Raw genomic sequence first — 14,536 nt, 5'->3', positions numbered from 1 at the left:
TTGAAATTGTCGGTCACACCTCAGTGTTAAGAATATTTTAACTGATATCCATGATAAATAATACTGAATCTTATTAATTTATGAAAAGAATGCTTAATAAGTATAAAGTAAACACATTTTAAACATTATATGAGCTTTCTGGCTGAAGTTGTTAGCTGTTAGTATGTGTTTCACATTCTGGAGATGGAAGGTTGAGAGTTTTCACGCACACACACACACACACACACACACACACACACACACACACACACACACACACACACACACCAGCTTTAAGATCCAACCATAACACGTGTGCCTGTAGCATCACGCCAGTAAATAAACGTAATCCCTCTTCGAAAATAGTCGAGGCTTAAACTCATGCTGGCGAGACTACAGCCCCCGTGACATCTGTCTAGGCAGCTTCTGGTGATTTCAGATGCCGCTGGCGTTTAACATATGGAGTGCTAACTGCAGATAAAAATCGGCATAGATTTATTGTCTGGCTTCATTTGAAAAAGGAAAGTCTGTTAAGATATTCGTTGTTTGGGGACTCACATTGAAAAGCTTCAGCTAACCCTGTAACTTTTGTAATTCCTTACTTCTGTATGCTGCTGAAAGTGGGCAGACAGTACACAATCTACTAAGCCTTAGTTTTGCGTGTTCACACTTATGAAACAGATTTTGGAACAACGTTATGCTTAAGTGAGTGTGAATTTTCTTCACCTGTATTTTTGGTTTGTTCGAGATTGTGGTATTTGAACTGCTGTTGCTCCTTTGGTCCTTCCTTCGCCATTGCCGGAGCTGTCCTCGGCTCTTTGGTGCTGAAGTTATCATCTCTGGTGTCTGCAGGTTGAAGCGCTGAAGCTAACTTTTATTGTACTGTTCAGAACCGAACAGGTCATGGCTTTTATGGTGAAATCTGTTATAGGTGGGCAACTCAAGAATCTGACGGGTATTGGGGGAGGAGAACAGAAGAGTGAAGGCGAGAAGACAGAAGCTGCCGCCCAAGGCATGACGAGGGAGGAATATGAAGAGTATCAAAAGCAACTACTTGAAGAAAAGTGAGTGAGAATAAAGCTGCTGTGCACATATAGTAGTAAATTGTAAAGCATGCTTCGCAGTCTTTTTCACCAAATCGTTAACACCATTTATGACAAGTGTACAGAATGTGTGACAAGTTTTACAACTTGACAGAAACAATCCATTCAGCTGTTTACATTTTCGCCTCATATTTTTGGTCTCTTCATCAAAATATCTATGGTTTTCTGGCAAATCACTAAGAATTTAAGTCACTTAATAATGGCATACATTTGAGTTTCAGATTCTATAGTCTTCAGAAAATTTGTGCACAAATCATTTTATTCTAGCAAAAGTCTAAGTATATGAGAACAATATTTGAGGGTGGGGTTGTTCCCCATTATTGTAGGTTTTGTCCAGATTTCTTGCGCTAAGAAGTTGAGAGGTATGATGGAAAACCTAAAGCACTTTATAAAAATTGCAGCTGAGTTTTAAGTTTCACGACTGCATAGAAAAAATGTATTAATGTATCCTTTAGAAATGTTAATGGCTAGTGTGTAGTCACCTTTTTCATGCAATAAAAGTTTTTTTTGAGAGCGGAAAGTAAGTGACCTACCACAGAATGTCTGAGAGTTCTGAGCTATGTGCAAAGTTAGTTTATTAAAAGCATAGTTGATCAGCAGGAGTAACCTGGTCTTTGATCTGCTTAGTGACTTGTTCTGGGTTGACAGCTTTCAAGGAAGATGCTATTATGCCGTCAGTGGTCCCTTTTGACTTAACATCGTCTTGCATTATAATTACGGATTCTAAAAATATCACTGCCTTACAAAATGCTTAGAATTAACATGGTGAACGTCACAACACACGAGCTTTATTTATTTCTGTGCCTCCAGAAAGGCGTTCGTTTGGAGATAGGTGCTAATCACACAACACAAGGCATACTGCACAGAGGAGTAAGTGAGGAAAACATTGCCTAAAGTAGTAACAGAACAGATTTTTAAATCAGAAAATTTACATTTAGGTCACAGAGAACTGCATAAACACAATTAATGGAAATCATAGCAAACATAATATCTATTAATTACAAAATGTGCAAAATTACTTTTCCTAATTTGGCAGTGTTCCAAGTGCTGCTGGACTGAATCTGCTTCCGATAATAGTGGCACAGAGCTGACTGTTAAAAAAATGGCTACTGCTAGCCAACAGGGTTAACAAAGTAAATAACAGCACTGTGGCTGTTATTCTTTACAAAATTGTTTGAAAAAGTTTGGCTAATACTAGTATTATTTTGTTGTTTCCTTGCTGACTGTTATTCAGATTTTCAGATTATTGTAACTGAGTTGCAACTGATTGACTATGGCTACTTCTAAACTAACTAACTAACGAACTTACTAACGGCTTCCGTATTGATGTCAAACACAGGCAGGTGCTACTTCTGACTCATCTAGACTATAGCGGCTTTATTTGTGTACTTTATTCAATTTTTTCAACAACGAAGATGACTGCAGCTTGACTGTTTCATGAAGAGGCGGTTCGCTTTTCATTAACGTTGACAATGTTTTGCCTAGTTTGTAGGCATTAAAAGTTATCTCGCTCCTTAACTTTCATTGATTAAATTCTTAGCCTGAGTGTGAGAGCCGGGTTAGGGAAACTATTTAAAATGAAACTGTTCAGTCACAAGTCATGGAATATTTTAATATGCTAGATTTATGTACAAGATATATTTATTTTTCTTAGACAAAGCTCTGCATAGTCTGTACCCATTAAAAGTTATTAGCTCTCTGCTTAAATTTAGAAGTTAAATTGTAGCTTGTCTATGACGGTCGAGCTTGGCAAAAATTCCTTACTCCTGTTCTGTATTTAAAATGAAATTTAGACACATAGTAGTAGAATGCTTCTAAAGTGTATTGTTTTAGCCACCGTTTTTTTAAATATTCCCTATAACATATTTGTGTTGCACCAGTTCATAAAAAGGTGCATTTTAAAGTGTCAGTAATAAAAAAGATTAGTAGTTAGCCGTGCATTTCTAAATTATTAGCACCCCCAGGGCCAATTAGCAGTTGCGGCTTCTTTATAGTTGACATATCATCGTGTTTTTCAAATAATGAACACAGAAACAGCTATCTACTCTGGTTTATCTACACATATTTGGTTTATCTCAACTGCGGTGCAATATATTTAGGGTTGCCATATTTTCAAATGCCCAAAGTGGGACATTTTTTGTAGAAATGTGAGATTTTGCGGGACAAAACATATCCACGACCAATGCAAAGGACAGAACTTCACTTTTTTGCCAAAATTAAAGCTTATTTTGTAGCATTTGAGTTGCTTGTGCTATTTCATATAATATTTATGTGCTCCAGATACAAAATAACTGTTTTATACAACTATTAAAGAAAATGTAAGAAATATATTTTGTCTTAAAATCTCAGGACATTTGTCGTTTTTTAGGGTTTTTTTTCAGGACACAACTGCCCAAAGTGGGACTGTCCCTCACAAAAAGGGGCAGGTGGTAACCCTGATCGTAGTTACTTTCTTTCTCTTTGTCTCTTTTCTTTCAGGTCATAAAATGTATGCACTGGGATATTAAATAGCCAGGAGACGAGTGCGGATAGGACCAGAACTTTGACGTCCTGTTTCTCTGTCCAGGAGCTACATCTCCCTTAGAGTGAAATATTTTAGAGTCATTGGAGTAGGTTGGCCAACAATCGCACATGTAAGCCTGTATTATTTTTGAAAATTCAGTTTCTAAACTTGCAACAAATATAAAATGCTAATAAAGGAACAGCCCAATTGTTTGTGTCTTTCGGCTTTTCCCGGTTAGGGGTCGCCACAGCGGAACTCCGGTCCGCTAATGATTGGCAGTTAGGGTTACCACCTGTCCCACTTTGCGAGGGACAGTCCCTCTTTGGGCAGTTGTGTCCTGCAAAAAAAATTGAAAAAATGGCAAATGTCCTGAGATTTTAGGACACAAATATTTCCTATATTTTCTTTAATAGTTGCATAAAACAGTTATTTTGAATCCGAATCACCTAAATATTATAATAAACAGAATAAGCAACTCAAATGCTACAAGAATACGCTTTTATTCTGGCAAAAAAGTGAATTTTTGTCCTTTGTACTGGCCGTGGGTATGTTTTGCCCTGCAAGACCTGACGTTTCTATGAAAAATGTCCCACTTTGGGCATTTGAAAAGGTGGCAACCCTATTGGCAGTAGATTTTTACGTACTGGCTCGCCGGGCCTAACGCACAACCTTCAAGGAAGGAACGTCCATTCATGCATGTTGCTACACAGAAGACGCTCTAACTGAGAATCGAACGGGCAACACGACAACTAAATATTATTTGCAGAGGCCTCGGAGTTCATTCAGTGCCTGTGACCCTATGCATGTCATAATAAATGGCATTTAATTGTGGAAATCCAGCTCCATAAAGAATTAAAGACATTGTGAGAAGACGGCTTGAATCTAGTTTCTGAATATAACTTTTCATTAAATGCGCGTGAATGATATCACGGGCTTTGGACGTGTCTGATCACGCAATGTAAACTCTTGCCTCCAGTGGCCCTTTGGCATACAGAGTAGTAGAGCGCAAGTCAAAAACTCAGGAAGTGTGTTCATTCTAGAATGACTGAACATTTGGACAGCATTGTCAGAAAATTTATTTACTGTTATGCCATTCAGTCTTATTTTGTCTAGAAATATATACAGACTGATGGCATTGTACCGTTGAAGCAATGCATGGGCGTTATTAAAGTACAGCAATTATAATATCAAAGAGCTATAAAATGTGGAATGAAGTAACTTATTAACATGTTTTTTATCGCCTGTACTGCACTGTAGTATAACGAAAATATCTGCAATAAATGGATATGTTAAACTGCAAGTGCAATAGCTGACTTTTTAAATACACACATACACACACACGCTGTCAGCTCACAGACCTGAAGTTACAATCATTGTTCTTCTTCTTTCGGCATTTCCCGGTTAGGGGTCGCCACAGCAGATCACATGTCCGCTCATGATTGGCAGTGGCGTTTTACGGTGTCGAGTTGTCAGCCCGGCGCCCAACCTTCCACAGAAGGCACACACACGCACTCAATGCTGTCTAATTAAATACTTCGTTTTGCATTGTCAGTAATTTAGGTATTTCAAGACAGGCTGGAAAATAGTTTTGACTTCCCCTTTGTACATTTCTAACTTCTATGAGTACCCATATAGCTCCTTTCCATCCAGTGATTCCATTTATATCCCTTTACTGGATGGGCATATGTTCATAAATCTGAGTATTATATTTTGTTGCAGTTATGTTAGAAAACTGATGAACAAGAGCAGCTGTGTCAGTGATGTGATATGATGTCATCAAATACATGTTAAATGCAACTGATGCCATAGATTCATAAGTTAGTTTTAAGGCCATTTTAAGCCTAGCCAGTTATCCAATTTGGCCTAAAGTGAACTTATCCCATCAGAGTTTATATGCACCTAAACCTTTCCAAGATCTATATTTAGATATTACTCTAATGATAATTAGTAGATCAAAGTATAGCTATTAGGAGAGGACCCATAAATTGGGAAAACATATTTAGGAGCTACGTCTGTCCACTGATAGTACATGGGTGAGTAATAAAATACATTTCTTATTTCCCATCCATTGATTCAAGTTCCAATTGAATGTGGTCAGGGATGAGCTTTGTTGTACCTGTTCCAGAGCAGTGGTATCCTCTGCAAGATATAACTGCCCCACTAAACAGTTCTGTTAATGTTGCAAAAGTTGTATAGGTCAGTGGATTGAGTATTTCTGACACCATTTCACTTACAGGATTTGGAAGCTTATGTCACTGTCGACATAAGTTCTCAAATCCATAGGTTCATAGGTAGGTACTAGGCTATCGGCTCTGGGGTCTATACAAGCCCAGCCAAAAAGGTACCTTGGCTTTTGCCACCCAAGAAAATGATTCTCCTGTGTCACTGTCGAGCAGAGCCATAGAGGTGATCCCTGGGGTGAATTTCCTATTTCCCATCCAATCATCAAGATTTTTCTTGAAGAGTGCTAATGAGGAGCTTTGTTTGATATAGATAAGTAGTTTATTCCAGAGTATGGGAAGTCTCTGGGACAGGAATCTATCCATCCAACATGTTCTGTTTATTGTGGTGACAAGGTTTAGGTCCCTAGAGCGTGTAGCTCAAAGGGATTGGGATTTCTTTAAGTGGAGCATGTCCAACAGCTCTGGGTTTGACATAGCTTTGTATGTCAGGCAGAGATCACCTCTGAGTAGGCGATATGCAACGGAGTAAAGCTGGAGTTTTTTGAGACAGTCTGCGTAGGGCATCTGTTTGAGGCCAGTAATCCTCTTTGTTAGGTATTTCTGCAGCCTTTCCAGTTGTTGTAAATGTCTTGTGAGGTACATACCAAAAGGGGCATTGTACTCTATAATGGGTCTAATGAGTGTTGAGTAGAGGGGAGCAATGACCTCTTTTTTCTGGATGAGAAACCTTTTGTGATGAGGTGTGCCATGTAGAAGGATTTCCTGACTACTGTGGCAATGTGATTATCAAAGGAGAGACTACTGTCCACCTGTGTCCCAAGGTCTCATCACATTTTTGGTGTTAAGTATACTACCGCCTATGTTGTAGTTCATGGGTACAGAGTTTTTACCAAAGGGGATGACAATGCACTTTTTGGCATTGAGCTTGAGGCCATGGCTTTGACACCAGGCATCTGTCTCAGTGAGGCCCTTTTGTAGGATGTCCACATTGTTAGGAGTTTCAATTATGGTTCCTAGTTTGCAGTCATCTGCGAACTTTGTTTGCCAAAGACCTTCTGTGTTAGCCTGTACTTCAGAGAAGTAGATACCAAACAGGAGAGGACCCAGGACTGAACACTGTGGTACTCTACATGTCACTGGTCTGAAGTCGGATTTGGAGTCTGCTACTTTTACAGTGTGGGTTCTGTCAGTGAGCCAGTTGGCCACCTATCTTGTGACATAGGGATCTATACCAAGTTTAGTGAGTTTATCTATAATTCCAGAGTGGGGGGTGGTCTTGAAAGCCTTGACAAGATCTAGATAGGCTGTGTGAACCACCTTACCCTTGTCAACGGCTTTGGTGACTGCTTCAAAGAAGTCTATCAGGTTTAGGAGACATGATCTGCCTTTTACAAACCCGAACTGGGTGGGGTCCAGAGTTTGGAGATTACCAGTGTCTTTGTTTACAAGTTCCATGATAATACGTTCTATGGCCTTGCAGACCAGGCTCGTCAGGCTAATGGGGCAGTAGTTCCCAGGGTCCGTGGTGGCTCCCCCCTTGTGGAGTGGGATAACTGTCACTGTACGCCATTCAGCAGGCACAAAGCCTGAGGTGAGGATATGATTGAACATGGTACTTAGGTGGGGTGCCAGTTCATTCTGTAGTTCATGTAGAACGCAACCTGGGATGTTGTCTGGTCCCATGGATGCTGTGTTCTTGGCTTTGGAGAGTGTGGTTTTTAACCTGTCCAGCTATGATTACAGGAACTTTGCATTCTTCCGGTATAGAGATGGGCTCTTTAGGGGATGAGAGGAGGGTAAAGTTAGCACTGAACCTATCTGCCAGGATGTTGGCAATATCAGTTGGGTCTGTATATTTAGTGCCATTGTGCTGTAACTCAGAGCAGATCTGAGTGTTGCCATTGAGATTCTTGACATAGCTATAGAATGCTTTGTGGTTGTCTTTAGAATCAGTGGCGATTTTGTTTTCATAACTAGCTTTGGAGGATTTTATCAGGGATCACAGCTTCTTACTGAGGCTGACCAGGGAGTTCCTTCACTCATGGGATTTTACTCTCTTTTGCAACAGTTTCTTCCTTCTGTTGTACAGTTTGTTTATGGCAGGGGACCATCAAATTGGCTTCCTTTTTTGGAGGATAGTGTCTTGGTTCTGTTTGGGATAGCATGATCCATGCACTCATGTAAGTGCTTATAAAGTGCAATTGTGCAGGATTCAGTAGTCGTAACTGTATTGTCCATCTGCATGGGTGTCATGAAGTTCACCACTTCTGTCTTAAGAAGCATGAAGTTGGCTTTGGAGAAATTTTTTACCATGGTTTCCTTAATGGGGGGTGGGGGCAGGATGTGGATATCTAGGGTAATTAGCTTATGGTCGGATCAGACCAATGAGGCATTGACTTCAGGTGTGGAACACCGGTCACTCATGTTGGTAATGACTAGATCTAGGATATTGTTGCCCCTGGTGGGGATGTGGATAGGTTGATCCAGGGCTTAGGAGTTTATAAATTCCAGAAAGCGTTGAGCGAAGGAGTTGAGTAGTTTTCTCAGTTAATGGTGGGGTAGTTGAAATCGCCCATTATTAGGGTGTTTGGTTGAACCCTAATATTTTCCAGTACATCAAGAAAAGAGGAGTGGGAATCCTGGGGCATGGTGGGTGATCTGTAGCAAGCTACAATTTGGATTGCAGTTTTGCCCAGTTAGTTGCACTTGGATAACCTCGGCTGAATTATGCTGAGCAACTAGCCTGGAGATGTGGATATCCTTAATTAATATGGACACACCTCCGCCTTTGGTGTTCTGGTCCAGGTTACATGGCCGAAAAGTGTGGTATGAGTTATAGCCTGGTAGTGCGGGAGTGCTCTCTGGAGCCTTGAACCGGGTCTCAGTCACTGTACAGATATTGATGTTCTCCATTTTAAGGAGTGCCTCAAGTGAGTGCATTTTGAGATTTAGACTTCCAGCATTGAGTAGCATCACCCTCAGTTTTTGCTTGCCTGTTCCTGTTACGGTGGTGAATTTGTCATTTGAACCTTGCCTAAAAAAGGCCCTATAGGCATGGCAAGAACCTTAGCCAGTATCCAGAATCCCAGGGGTGACAGGTGCAGGCCATCTTTGGCAAAGCATTGTGGTCTGTCGACCATGTCATCCCAGGCAGACAGATACTGGATCCCTTTAGAATGGCACCAGAAGCTTAGCCAATTGTTGAAGTCAATCATTTTGTCCTTGTACTGTGGTATCATTCTGGGTGATGGCAGAATGCTACTCAGGGCTAGGGTCATACCTGCCTGGGCTACAAGATCAGAGAGCTCTTCCATGTCTCTTTTCATGTAGTCCAGGGAGGTACGTCTCAGGTTGTTCACACCAACATGGTCAATGACAGAGTCATATTTGTACTTGTTGTGGAGTGACCTGAGTGAGTGGGTTATTGGCGGATCCTGGCACCCGACAGGCAGCTGACAGTAACCATCTCCTTGTTTAGCCTGGTGAGTGGGATATCAGTGTGCCTGACTATAGAGTCACCTATGACTAGTTTGTTGGGTACATTGTCTTGCCTTATTGGCTGTGGTTGAGTGGCACACTGAGTCTGCGGGCTATGTGTCGTTTGGGTTGTGTTGGGGGATGGAGGTTGCTTGCGTTTCTGGTTTGGAGGTCTCTGTTGCTTAGACAGATTATTATTGAGAGCTTCTGTGAATGTTTTTGTGTTACTATGTGTGGATTTTGGTGGTGTAGATTTAGTGAGAATATGTGATGAGCGTGGTGTGGTGCAAATGTTTACCTTCTCCTCATGACTGTCAAGTTCAGTCTTGGTTGGAGAGAGCTTTACCTCCAGTTTGACTAGATAAGTGCATCTCTCACAGGTTGTAGTGTTGGGTGGTAGGTGGAGAGGGTTGTCTGTGTACATGAGGCAATTTCTACATTGCCTGAAGATGCCCAGATTCATCAGATAGACAGAGAACACTGGGAGCTGACCCTTGGACATGCCTGAATAAAAAACAATTTTCCTCTACATAAGTGAGGAAAGTGAGTACAAGAGCTGTTTTTCTCTAAGCAAGTGAGTAAAGTAAGTACCAAAACTGTTTTCCTCTAGGTAATGAGGAAGGTTGAGTGCTGTAGTAATTAGCAGGTTATTTAATGCTTACAAGTTCTGAACAAGTGCTGATCACGAATAAGCAAATTCAAGTGCTAAAACTAAGAATCTGTATCTGGACTAAACTAGTTACAGGAAAGGGGGGAAACAAGTGCAAATGTGGGCTTTTAAATCAGAAAGTTGAGCGAGATGGAAAAACTGCCCAAACGGCCAATAACTACAATTTCTGGGCCAGAACCACTCCTTATGTGGTAGATAGGTTACCTAGTGCTTACCACTCCCACTGATAAGCTAGAAGGCTTCCCTCCAACACAGAAAGCTTGGTGGGGGGGGGGGGGCTCAGAAGCTTACATACAGTCCCGGATACAGCAAATCTGTAATCTGGACTACACTAGTTACAGGAAAGGTATATATATATATATATATTTGTTTATATTGTTGCATGTTGTACCAATTAAAGTGTTGTTGAACTGCACAGCATATATAACTAATGTATCACATCAAGCTGCGTGACATAGGTAGCTCAGTATAACAAGGGTATAAACTGCCAACCCACAACAAGGGTGTTTTCATTTTATTTATTTATTTATTTATTTATTTAATCTTTGTTTACCAGCTTAGTCCCACTATGCAACCTATTTTCAGGGCAGACCAGAAATGGTATTTTTACTACTAGGGGAAATTTACATAGGGCATCAGGGAACTTTCACTACTCTTTGCAGTAGGGGGAAGAGATTGGGTATTACACATGCTGACTTCCTATTTCCTTTCTAGGCATGGAGGCAGCCAGGAGGAACAGGGAGAAACATGTCTGCTGAGAACCAAGGCAATTTGGAAGTTAAAAGTGTTGAAAATGAAGAAAAAATGGTAGGATCACTACCAGAAATGTTTTCAGAGAAAATGTGCTGATGGTGGGAAGATTAGGAAGGAGATGGAGCTAAATGCAGTTGTGGAAATGGATTTATAAGAAAAATTCCAGAAAATCCTGTTTGAAATGGAAGAAAAATGTGTTATTTCAACCCTCCATTCAGGAGGGTTGTGGGATGAGTATATGGGGGAGCTAGTAGCCTGAGCCAGAAAGTGGAACTACTAGACCCTGGGTGACATTATGGAAAAATATATAAGAGGGAGAAAAAGAGAAGGAAAAAGAGCCATAGAAGGTTTCAGAAAAAAAAGCCTAGCTCAAATGGTGGAAGAAGGAGCTAAGGAGAAGACAGAGATGAAGGAAGTAAAGAAAACATATGTTGTTCAGCTGAATAGTAAAAAAAGAAAAAGGCCTGGACAGATATGAGGTATGGGAAAATGTTATTGTACCTCTGTGAGTAAAAGTTGAAGAGTTAAGCACTTTCATTTTAATTAACAAAGAAACCTTTTGTGACTTAGTTTTTGAAACTGGCCAGGCTATGGAAAATGTTTTGGAGGTCTATGAAAAAAAAGAAAGCAGACTTTCCATGGTCAGAATATGTTGTGCAAGCCTTTTTCAGGCAAACAAAAAAGAATCTTAATTCAATTTAGAACTGAAGTGGGAGCAAAAGAACTGAGAGAATATTTGTTGACAGTATGCAAAGAAGTGATGGACACTACTAAAATCTATGATGAAAGAGGATTATGGACCTGGAGTTGGTAATGTGGAATAATTTAAAAATGGAAAATGACAATGTGATACACATATCTAGTATTATTAATGTGCATGGTAATAGAGGTTTTGTGAGGTACAGAGGACAACCAAAGACTTGTTATTTTTGTGGGAAAAGTGATCATTTAATTAGTGAATGTGACAAAAAAGATGTTATTTATGTGGTCAGACAGGTCATAATGCAAAGAAATGTGTGAAGTGAAATGTAAGAAATGTGGTAATACAGGACATTCATGGTTAGAATGTGAGGTAGAAATACAAGAAAATGAAAAAGAAAATGACAATGAAATTATACAAGAAAAAGAGTTAGAAAAGAATGCTACACAAGAACACACAAGACAACAAGAAAAACATAGAATGGTATTTAAATTTAAAGGGAAAGACAAAGAGAAAGAAGAAGAAAAAGAGAGAGAGACAGATGAAACAAGTAAAGAACAGCCAGAGTGGCATAGAGTAAAAAGCAAGGAAAGAGAGTTAGGGAAAGAAAAAGACAGTTTAAAAATATAAAGGTAAGACAGAATAAGAAAGGTAAGGGATAAGAAGATTATTCTAATAAATGTTCTATAAAGCTGAAAATATTAGCTTTGAACATGAACAGTATGAACAATATTAAGAGAATAATTAGTATTTTACAATGGTGTGCTGCAGTAGATGCTCAAGTAATAGTATTAGAAGACATTAGAATGCTAACAGAAGAAGAAAGGATGCAAACAGAAAAACTTTGGAATGATACTGTTATATGGAATATAGGCAAAAATCATATTCAGCTATATGTATACTATGCCAAGAAAATATAAAAATATTAGATATTACAGTAGCAGAATTGGGCAGAATAACAGTAGTGGATATAAGGTGGAAAAATATGTGTATAGACTAATAGCTTTATATGTATATGTGACAAAAAAGATAAAGAAACAATGTTTAAAAGTATACCTAATTATGTCTATGTTAACATGGATATAATAATGACAAGTGACTTTAACTGTAATTTGAGAAGTAAAAAGAATAGTTGTGATGTTAAATTGATTACTGAAATTATGAAAAGTGGAAAATTAAAAATGTGGGGAAATAAACACTGGACTTACAAAAGAAATTAAATTAAGGCAGAAATTGATTATTTATTGATATCAGAAGGCCTACAGTTGTGCAAAAGGAATTAAATATAATGGGTTCTCTGATCATGTAGCAATTTGGATAAGAATTCATGAACATGAGGAATATATTAAAATAGGAAAAGGCATAACAAGAGTAAATGAAAGAGAGTTAGATTTAGGAGAAAGAAAAAAGAAACTACAGAATTATGGCAACAATATATCCATATGAGCAATTTTTACAAAAAATGGCAATATGGTGGATTCAATTAAAAAAGAAATACAAAAAAGCATTTTTAGACTGTACAGAAAAAAGGAAAAAATAAAAAAAATGGAATACAAAACATTAAGTCAAAAATATTTAAAGACTTGATAGAGAAGAAAAAAATCTTTTTATGAAAAAGAAAAATAATTATATAGAAGAAATCAGGATAAGGTTAGTAACTGTTATATAAGCAAAAATATCGCTTACAAGGGGAAAAAAAAGAAGTAGCACCGCACTCATATAAGATAGTAAAAGAAGGAAAGATAATAAGAGAATTAAAAAAGAAGAAAAGAAGTTAAAAACAAGGAGAAATATATGAAATAATTAAAGAATATGTATTGTATTTATATAGTAAAAAAAAGTTAACAGAGAACAAAATTGTAATGGTAAAAAATTAAATAAGTAATATACTAAATATTCAGAGAGAAAAAGTAAATATAAATGAGTTAAATGATATCTTGAAAGATATTAATATCAATTCAGCAACAGGTTTGGATGGAACTGAATATAGTATGTATAACGAAGTATGACTGGTAAAAAAATTATGTTTATAGAAGTAGGAATTAAGTATAAAAAAATTTGCACGTGTGATAAAATTTGTATTAAAGAAAGGAGATAAAGATGAAATAAAACAGTGGAGGCCAATTACACTGAATAACACAGATTATAAAATTTTCATGAGAATAGTAACTAAAAGACTACAATGTAAAATAGAAAGATTATATGATCAGAATTTGGGAGAAAAGGAAAGGGGAGTCAAGATCTATTTTGGATAACAAGGGAAGTAATTGATGATATTATTAATAAAAAAGTGGAAACAAAAATCATAATAGCTGATGTCAGTAAGGCATATGATAATATTTAGTATAAAGCATTATGGGAAGTTTACAGGCATGCAACATGAGTGAAAAAATATTACAAGTAATTAAATCTTCTTTTTCTTCTTTCGGTTGCTCCCGTTAGGGGTAGCCACAGCGGATCATCTGTTTCCATTTCTTCCTGTCCTCTGCATCTTGCTCTGTCACACCAACCACCTGCACAACCTCTCTCACCACATCCATAAAACTTATCTTAGGCCTTCCACTTTTCCTGTTACCTGGCAGCTTCATCCTTAGCATCTTTTTCCCAATATACTTTGCATCCCTCCTCAGCACATGTCCAAACCAACATAATCCTGCCTCTCTGGCTTTGTCTCCAAACCTTCCAACCTCGGCTGGCCCTCTAATATACTTATTCCTAATTCTGTCCACCCTCATCACACCCAGTGCAAATCTTAACATCTTTAACTCTGCCACGTCCAACTCTGACTCCTGCCTTTTTGTCAATGCCACTGTCTCCAACCCATATAAAATAGCTGGTCTCACTACCTGCTTGTAGACCTTCCCTTTCACTCTTACTGGTACTCCTCTGTCACAAATCACTCCTGAAACTCTTCTCCACCCACTCCATCCGGCCTGTACTTTCTTCTTCACCTCTCTTCCACACTCACCATTACTCTGAACTGTTGATCCCAAGATTTAAACTCATCCACCTTCGCCATCTCTACTCCCTACATCCTCATCATTCCTCTATCCTCCCTCTCATTCACACACATATATTCTGTCTTAGTCCTGCTGACTTTCATTCCTCTTCTCTCTAGAGCATATCTCCACCTCTCCAGGGTCTCCTCCACCTGTTCCCTACTCTCAC

At 38.7% G+C, this 14,536-nt stretch overlaps 1 protein-coding gene across 1 annotated transcript in view; it reads left to right on the top strand.

Moving 5' to 3' along the window:
• Positions 1–329: 329 nt before the first annotated feature.
• The window catches only part of CPLX3 (complexin 3), a 341,232-nt gene continuing 327,025 nt past the window's right edge, over positions 330–14,536 (top strand). The window contains exon 1 of the mRNA XM_044077188.1: positions 330–1,043. Coding sequence (XP_043933123.1) covers positions 883–1,043 — 161 coding nt within the window. The 5' untranslated portion in view covers positions 330–882. The remainder of the gene's footprint in view (positions 1,044–14,536) is intronic.

This window comes from Protopterus annectens, chromosome 7.part0 (assembly GCF_019279795.1).
Source record: "Protopterus annectens isolate FY-2018-M chromosome 7.part0, PAN1.0, whole genome shotgun sequence".
Lineage (NCBI taxonomy): Eukaryota > Metazoa > Chordata > Ceratodontiformes > Protopteridae > Protopterus > Protopterus annectens.
Note: the sequence above shows the minus strand (reverse complement) of the source record. Positions and strands in the feature narration are given on the sequence as shown.